The 9841-nt window shown below is 31.3% G+C and overlaps 1 protein-coding gene across 1 annotated transcript; it reads left to right on the top strand.

The window, feature by feature from the left end:
- Positions 1 to 1692: 1692 nt before the first annotated feature.
- LOC139500197 (toll-like receptor 4) lies at positions 1693 to 2753 on the top strand. Its single transcript, XM_071288935.1, has one exon. It carries the CDS (start codon positions 1693 to 1695, stop codon positions 2731 to 2733), a length of 1041 nt encoding a protein of 346 aa, XP_071145036.1. The 3' UTR covers positions 2734 to 2753.
- The last annotated feature ends 7088 nt before the right edge of the window (positions 2754 to 9841 follow it).

Raw genomic sequence — 9841 nt, 5'->3', positions numbered from 1 at the left:
CTGTATCAATTCATTCCGTAATTGTGATATATATATAAACATATGAATAATATAACGTTTGAAAATATTGTTATTGTACTGTATAAATTGATTTCGATTGCTTTGTATTTTTCTGTAATTAAAGTTCAAATATTTCCTTATTATAATAACTCTATATATTACTTGTTTGTCTCACTAAATGCACACAGTGAGGAAGTTTGTGGCTGTGAACGTTAATTTTTATGCGGTAGGTTTGTTGTTGTATTTTCGTTGAAATTTCACCAAACAAATAAATTACTATGTATTATTTATAATTGTTAATCAAGAAATTGTATGCTAGTTATAAATTAAAAATTTGGCTTTGATTTAATTCGATAATATATAGAAGTTTTAAAAATTAACTTCGTAATAACTCTAAAGTGTACACTGTTGTAAAATCATATTTGACATTTATAAAGCAGATAATTGAAAGAACAAAACTGCAAATGCCGCCGGTTCATCTTAATTTAGATAGGGGAACTTAATTTGATCAATTCGGTGCAAGTATTAGCTAACCGACAACATTATATTTATATTTGTATAAACCTAAACATGAATAACCGTGTTTCTGATTTCAGTGTTTTTGGTTTAATGGCGATTATCAAGTGGATACATGTGTTGGCAATTATTCAGTTCGGACGAGACGATTTGGTTAATTCAAACAATTGTGATTTTGATAAGCAATGCCGATGCGTGCTTAGGAAGGATCGCTTAAATGTTGATTGCTCAAATAGTGGGAAAATGTCAGTTCCAGCTGTTCCGACAAATGTGTACACCTTCAATGTATCTCATAATATTATTCTAAGAATCCGAAATGGAACTTTTAAAAATCTTTCTCAGCTAGTTACACTCGATTTGTCTTGGAATAATCTTAACACTTTAGAACCATATGCTTTCATTGATCTTCACTCTTTGAAACAATTAATACTGCAAAACAATCAATTGCGATATGATCATGCTGTATTTCCAACACACATCTTTAGACCATTAGTCCGTCTTCAATCTCTCAATGTCAAACGCAATAGTATGCTACATGAACATACCTTTCCTGACGATCTCATATCTGATATTTTAACCTTAGAGAGTTTTTATGTTGATGCTTTTTTTGTTAGACGGGTTCTATCGTTTGGTGAAGGCTATTCTCGGTTGCAGAATTTGACAAAGATATTCCTTGGATATTGCTTATTGACTGAAATTGACAAAACAACATTCGTAAATGTACCTTATTTGGAGCATTTGCAAATTTCGAGATGTTCGATTAGAATTTATAATCCGTCTGCACTGCAAAGTTTGTTCAGAATGAAAATTCTAAATTTATCAAACAATGAGATGGACTTCGTAGGGTTTTCAAACTTGGTTAAAGATACAGGGGAAATGCGACTTTTAGAAACACTGATATTAACAAACACATTTCCATACCAAATGATTTTACCGAAGCTGTTTTTCTATTATTTAAGTTCCACCAAAATACGTGAATTATATATTAACGAAAATTGGTTTTTTAATGCCACACCCGAAGGTGAACACATAGAAAGACTTCCAGACACGCTTCAATATTTGGATTTTTCTAAAAATAAACTTATAGACTGTCGTTTTGATATGCCGAGTTTAAAACAAATTGATATTCAGCATAATTATCTAGGTAAGTTTTTGGCATCTGAGTCATATGCCCCAATGATCGAAAACGACACAAGCTACTTACTTGAATCAGTGGATCTGTCTTTTAATGAAATTCATGATCTAAAATGGTCAGTGTTTAATAACCAACTAAAATTAAGAATTGTTAATTTAAGTAACAACTTCTTATCAGACATTGCTTTTGACATTTCTCAATTAACGAAGCTTGAAATGCTTGATTTATCAAACAATAATATAACAAGCATATCGAACATGCAAGCAAAGGAGGCAATTACCGATATCACAATGAAGTCAAAATTCAAAGTAGATTTATCAAATAACATTCTCCAATGCATATGCAAAGAGAAAGATTTTCTCAGTTGGATGATTAAGCATGCCACTGTTTTTCATAACATTCATCGTTACAAATGTAAACTCGATAGCGGAAAAGTGCTAAATAGAAATTTTGTTCAAAATGCTGAACAAATTATCAAAGGATGCAGAGACTACACGATTTTAGTAATTTGTATATCGCTGGTTTTGTGTTTGGCCATTGTCACCGTTGTTGCTGGAGTACTTTATCGATATCGTTGGAAGCTTCGTTATATGTATTATATGACAAAGAGCAAATACTATCGATATAGACCCCTGGATACGGAAGGCATGTACACATATGATGCCTTTATATCGTATTCTGACAAAGAAAAGGATTTTATAATTAAAGAGTGCCTTCCAAATCTTGAAGTGAAAAGAAACCTAAAGCTTTGTATTCATCAGAGAGACTTTATACCGGGAGAGGACATTACGGTGAATATTACAAGTGCCATTCATGACAGTAAGAAAACGATTTGTATAATGACAAGATCATTTTTAGATTCATATTATTGTAATTTTGAATTCAATATGGCTAGGATGGAAAATATTTATCACAGAAATGGACAAAATATATTATTTTTAGTGTTCTATGAGCAGATTCCAGCACAAGATTTGTCTTTGGTGATGTTAGAACTTGTCCAGAAACAGTCCTATATTGAATACCCAAATGATGAACAAGGCAATGTTGTGTTTTGGGACAAGATCAGAGAAGCAATAGAATAACAATTCTCTTTTATATATATATATATATATATCCAACTTGCAAGGGCATGAATAAAACATAAAAGGATAAAATAGTTCACCAAAAACCAAAAAACAAAGTAGTATACACCACATCAAACATCTCAAACATTTAAAACACCCGAATTCTTTGACAAAAATAAACAAACAAAGTATATATACAATAGAAACGTGACCGAATCCGGTGTTATTATACGTGCTCTTTCCGATGTGTATTATTGCTCCTGATAAATTCCGATGATTGATAATTGCAGGCGTTAATGAAGTTAATATAGCCTTCGTAGTACAGATGAATGTAACATTAAGACTATTTTGTAGTTCGTGCTGTGATTATTTTTCACAAGAATACTCCATATCATTTATATTTTGATTATATTAAATCTATCTCAGATACATGTAAAATAATTATTAACATTTAAAGATGATTCTTGACTTTTCGAGTTGTATTTAGTTAACTTTTTTGTCTCGTTTTGATGCTCGATAACAATTGGATGTTTGGCTTTAGACTGTTTTGATTTTATCGTTTTTATTGAAAGTGATTCCATATCACATGTTGTACGCACTATGTAAAACCGGTTGCATACTTTCTGGTATATATACTAGATTCAACAAAATAAAACGACTTCAAATGAAACAAAATGCTGTTTTTTTCCCTGTGTATGAGAGATGCTCATCGTGTTTCAACTGTTCACATCCTATTGAGCAGACGTGGCATGTTTGCCAACGTGACACACACCTATCAATTTCATATGTTTCTCACGGGAATCTCAAATAATGCAAGTACAGTATAACCTTCATGTGCAACGGGTGGTAGTATCCTTTTTATCTTAGTATTTTGAACCAGATATGTTCAGTTGCTACACATACGAACATTATATTGATCAGGAACAGACTGAACAATAGATGAAAGAGTCTTTTTCAATGCTTTAATCTAAAGATTTTCCGAATCAAGTCGTGTTCAAACTATGCGCTTGCAGTAAACCGATATATGTTTGGAATCACAATGTGCATTGTAGTCTAAAATACATATACAAGTGTAGTTTATACATGTATATACACTTGTTCTGCTGTCTCAGGTATGCATAACTTATAGTAGATATAATTATTTAAGGAACTTTTAAATTGGATACAATTCAATTCATTTGATTATAATTACACGTAATAAATGTTATTTAAGGTAATTTATTGAGGTTAAAACGTGGTCTCTTAGCTACAAAATGAACGTTAACATCTTTATTCACCCTGTGAGTGAATAAGCCGAATTAACAATTGAATAAACCCAACAAACCATTCACTATCATGTATTTGCATATCACAGAAACTAACACTAATTTGAAATACCAATGCGGGTAGGCCCTCTCAAAAGATCATAAAAACGTATATTTGAACTGTTTGTAAGGTAGTCTCACTTTACGGTATACATATTACAGTAAATGCTAGATATACTGATATCACATTGAGTAAAATTGAGAATGGAAATGGGGAATGTGCCAAAGAGACAACAACCCGACCATAGAAAAAAACAACAGCAGAAGGTCACCAACAGGTCTTCAATGTAGCGAGAAATTTCCGCACCCGGAGGCGTCCTTCAACTGGCCCCTAAATAAATATATACTAGTTCAGTGATAATAAACGCCATACTAATTTCCAAATTGTACACAAGAAACTAAAATTAAAATAATACAAGACTAACAAAGGCCAGAGGCTCCTGACTTGGGACAGGCGCAAAAATGCGGCGGGGTTAAACATGTTTGTGAGATCTCAACCCTTCCCCTATACCTCTAGCCAATGTAGAAAAGTAAACGCATAACAATACGCACATTAAAATTCAGTTCAAGAGAAGTCCGAGTCTGATGTCAGAAGATGTAACCAAAGAAAAGTACCTATTTTTTTACATAGATTTGTCTGAGGTTTTTTTTATTGATTAGCTTTTTATTCCCTTGGTGAAGTTGAACAATTGTAGGAATGACATTTAAAAATGTTTAACTCTGCTCCGACCCTTAACCCTGTGTGCAGATTTCATGGTTGTTATTTGAAAAGATATTATATTAACTTCGCAATAGCATAACATAACAATGCACGTAAACTTCCGTCTGTAATAGACATAGAGGAAACAATATTTTGTGTATATATTTGAAATAGTATTTGGGTCATTTTCAAAAAATGTCGAATTTTGAAATTGAAAAATTCAGTAAAAGTTACTTTTTCAAACAACCCTCTACATAAGCAAATCAAAACAAACAGTACTTTAAAAACAACATATTAAAAGATGCAATCTAAATGATGTCATACAAGAATATCTTGAAACATTTTTTGATCGGTGGTACAATATTTTGTCTCTCCTGTTACCATTTGCAAAAGAAATTTTGGGTTATTAAGAATAGGTTTAGATCAAATGTTAAGCTTGTTTTACGTATCCAATTAGATTGTTTTCAAGAGAATAAACTTCTATATATATTCATTCTGTAAAATAAAAGATTATTTGCCAATTTTCCAGGTTGTACTGAAAAATGCCTCTAAAAATTGGTTTTCAAAGGTTGTAAAAATGACCGCCAGTAATGCAAGTCTTAGATAGGAATTTATTTTGTTCGGCATTTTTTCACCCTTTCAAATAAACCCAACATCAAGTAAATCCCTCATAAGTTAGTTTACTTTTCTTTTTATTTCATTGGTAACAAGAACGTACGTTTATGGTATATCACTATATAAAAGTCTATCCTGTTACCTTTTTGTCTATCCTGTTACCGATATCAGTACTGCACCTGCAAATGCTTAAATTGGGAAGATTAAGACGTTATAACCTTCAGATGAGTTCAAACAACGAAATATTTCATTCGTTTTGCACCTATATGTTAAGATAAAAAATTAAACGACGTTTTTGTCTACAATTGTTTATCCTGTCACTGTAACCATACTAACCATAGTAACAGGATAAATATAACAGGATAGACAAATTTCTTCGTTTTTTATTGCTGTTGTGAAATAACTACTCCCTTTGGTGAAGTGATTATGGGTTTCTATTGTGAATTTGGTTTTCTACACGTTATTGCACTTTTTACAAGCATACTGTTGGTGTAATTAATCAAAATTGTTGGTAACACCATAGACATGAAAAAATACCCTCTAATTTTTTTCACTAAATGTCTTGAAATTTCTTTTCTTTACACTGTCGTTCAAGAAACGTTGCGTTTTAAATGTAAAGATTACTTTGCACTTTTGAAATCAACACTGACTGATTCAATATTCATACGGAGAACAATTTAAAGGTTGATTGAAGTAGCGGTAACAGGATAGACATGAACCTCCCGTACGCTGATTGAATTTAGTTTGTAGATAATATGTTACATACAATGATAAAGAAGCTACGATTTATCGTTATAGTAATATTAAACATTCTTAATAAGTCCCTTTTGCAGATATCAAGGCGATCAGAAAATCGGAAAAAAAATCATTTGCAATGTGTTTTTCTGACACTGTACGCACACAGATACCCCCAAAATCGGACTTAAATACAGATAAATCTTATCAAAACAGATGTAAGATGTGTTAATTATTAATGTTCTGAATCATAAATCCGTCAAGCTTTCATTTAAACCATTACAACTGAAATTCCCATTAAAAATAAAAATTTTAGCATGGGTGTACTGAAAATTCTACATTTTTTGAAAATGACCCATATAATAACCGGGAAGTTTGATTTCCTTTTTAATCATATACAAATCTGATCATATATGGTTATTGCTTGTTGCGGAAACAAACAGTGACTAATAAATAAGTGGGAATGATGCAATCAATGGATTTTTAATTGGTTACATTCAAATATTCTTTGAAAAAGAAAATTTGCAGTGTTTGATATTAAAAAAAAATATGAATCTGTCACACGGCTCAACAAGTATCGCCCTGCCCCCAATTACAACAGTAAAAAAAATTCTATTAAATTGACTGATAAAAAAGGAAGATGTGGTATAATTGTCAATGGGACAACTCTCCACAAGAGACCAAAATAACACAGTAGTTAACAATTATAGGTCCGCTACGGTCTTCAACAATGAGCAATGCCTATAGCGCATAGTCAGCTATAAAAGGCCCCGAAATAAAAATGTTAAAAATTTCAAACTAGAAAACTACCGGCTTAATTTATGTACAAAAATTGAAGGAAAAACAAATATGTAAAACATAAACATACGGCAACCACTGAATTACAGGATGCTGACGTTAAACAGGCACATACATACAGAATGTGATGGGGTTAAACATGTTGGCCGGATCCATAGCCTCCCCTAACCTGGGACAGTGGAATAATAGTAGAACATAAGAACGAACTATAAAAATCAGTTGAAAAAGGCTTAACTCGTCAGGTGGACAAAAATACAAGTGGACGTGGACGGGTACTTGTACATCCTAACAACAAAAAGACGCTAGGTACAAATCTGAGAGTTCTCGCAGTTAACTGACAGCTAGTTCAAAGACTCTAACAACTGATAAAAAATCATGCACCTAAGACTAAATTATCAATCCGTACACATCCAACATCCAATGGATTTCGTATAAAGACGTCATAAACAGTCAGAGAAAAACATGACCGTGTGCAATGCCATGGCAAGATCAGGTATCGACAGATTGTAGAATTAGTATGTATTTATAAATATTATATTTATAGAAAAATATTGTATCAATTGTGTGTATTGAAAGACAGGGTAATGGATGAAGTTACTCATATAAGACTTGAAAAAAAAAAAAAAAAAAAACATGCAATTGTCAATTGCCTTGATTACTGGGAAAACATCTGATTTTAAAATGTAACGTACTGTCAGTATGTGTCATACAAAGTATAAGCTGATGAAATTCAATTAAACTAATTGTAATTCAATTTGAACTTAATACAGAAACTAAAATAACAAAAATATTGAACTCCGAGAAAAATTCAAAACGGAAAGTCCCTAATCAAATGGCAAAATGAAATGAAAAAACTCATCAAACGAATGAACAACACCTGTCATATTCCTGACTTGGAGCAGACATCTTCAAATGTAGAAAATGGTGGATTGAACCTGGTTTTATAGCGCTAAACGTATCACTTGTATGACACTTGCATAGAATTACGTTAAAATTAAAACGATTTGTGAAAAAACAGCCATAATAGGTAAAATTGTCAAAATAGAGGTACAGCAGTCATCAATTTGTCACAATCTCAATCAGAACACAAAAAACCATATAGGATTGAAATATTTGAAGTCCTGTGACTGAATGACTAGTTTCATACCAACTCCTGTAAGCTACTAGTTAAATGATTTGTCACTAAACATTAAATCAAAAGATGCAGTAGAATAATGGAACAAACATTATGATAACATTCAAACATTGATACCTCATGTGGTGCTAACATAAACAAGTCATTTTTTTCTTTTTACATGATGTCTTAGTAATGTACTTGTGATACATTTAAAAACCCGTCACATGCTGTTTAGTGATGTACTTTTGATAATTTAATAACATACTTATATGTATTGATATATACAGTCATTGTGGGTATATCATTACATGGTAACAAAGCTGTCTACAGCTTTCTTTGTATTTATAATTAAACGAACACTAAAATATTCAGTTAATTAACCCAGAGAAATCATGGAATTTATTTACTCATATAATAATAAGTATGCGCAGTCTGTGTTCTCATTATATGGTTTTAATGCTTTCTATATCTTTCTTGTAATTATAATTAAACGAACCCTCAAACCTTCGGGTAATAAACTCGGAGCAAAATTATTGAATAGAGAAGTATCTACCTAATTTCTTTAAAGAGCTATTAGCTGTTTCACCTTTATTTAGTTGTATTTGGCAAAACTTTTAGGATTAATGTTTTACCCGCAATGCTCTTCAACTTCGTACTTTATTTGGCCTTTTATAACATTTTTGATTCGAGCGTCACCATGGTCACTGATGGGTCTTGTGAGGACGAAGCGCACGTCTGGCGTAAATAATTAATTTTATTCCTGGTATCAATATATACTAGTCAACAAAAGAAACGATACAAGACTTTTTACAAATTAAAGATAAAGTTTTCCGTTCATTGGACAAATATTGAAGGAAGTAATACTTAATCATTATGGAAATATAAATCCGTTTAAAAAAAAAATATTGTTTTGCTTTTGTGACGTTTTTTCGCGATTTTTTTTTACAAAATTTACATAAAACGACAATTTTAAAAACAGAAGTTGCAACTAATGATGTCAACCTCTCATTTAAAGGTAAAGACAGTGTTTGCCATCAATTTGTTTTTAAAAATCATACAGTTTCTTCGTTTATTAGTTAAGCAAAGTTCGGCCCCACGAGAAATCGTTAAAATGTATACATTATCAACTGATTTACCATAGACAGTATGTGTAAAGTGATATTCAAAAAGCGGTAACAATCTTAAAACTAATCCGAAAGGTTCCAAATTTATTGTGTATTGTTTTCATATCTAAAGCATTGATTTGAGGCGAAAATAAAAGAAACATTTTTGCAATTTTTGAGATTTCAAAAAACACTTTTTTCCCCCAAAATTTAAAAAAAACAATATTTCAACCCATTAGTTACAACATGAACATAACTTGATTAGCATATTGAATATTTTTAAACAAATTTGAAATTTTATTTTAAATTAGTACTTAGAAAATTATGTGTCGATTTTTTATTCAACTTTCCGCAAAACTAATTTACACCCTATGATCGTTTACACGGAATTTAGATACTTTCCGAAAAGTTTTGATTTTCATTATCACATGTGCATACATTGCAAATGAAAGCTTTTTAAAATAGTGTATATCATTTTGTTTTATATGTAACATTTTTTGATAAATTTTATTTCAAAGTCGTGTATCGTTTCTTTTGTTGACTAGTATATGATGAGTTTATTCCCACTATCTATTTTATTGTCACGTGTACAATTATTCGTTGGATACTACTACTTTTGTTAAAATCTTGATATTTAAGACTCAGAACTGTTATCAGAAACTTGAGACAACAAGATTGGTTGCGTATCATCAAAAAGACTTCGACATAGTTTAACATATTTCATCGGAGTTTAATGATACATTTATGTAACCAC

This window comes from Mytilus edulis, chromosome 13, assembly GCF_963676685.1.
Source record: "Mytilus edulis chromosome 13, xbMytEdul2.2, whole genome shotgun sequence".
Classification (NCBI taxonomy): domain Eukaryota; kingdom Metazoa; phylum Mollusca; class Bivalvia; order Mytilida; family Mytilidae; genus Mytilus; species Mytilus edulis.
This window is presented reverse-complemented; position numbering and strand designations above follow the sequence as displayed.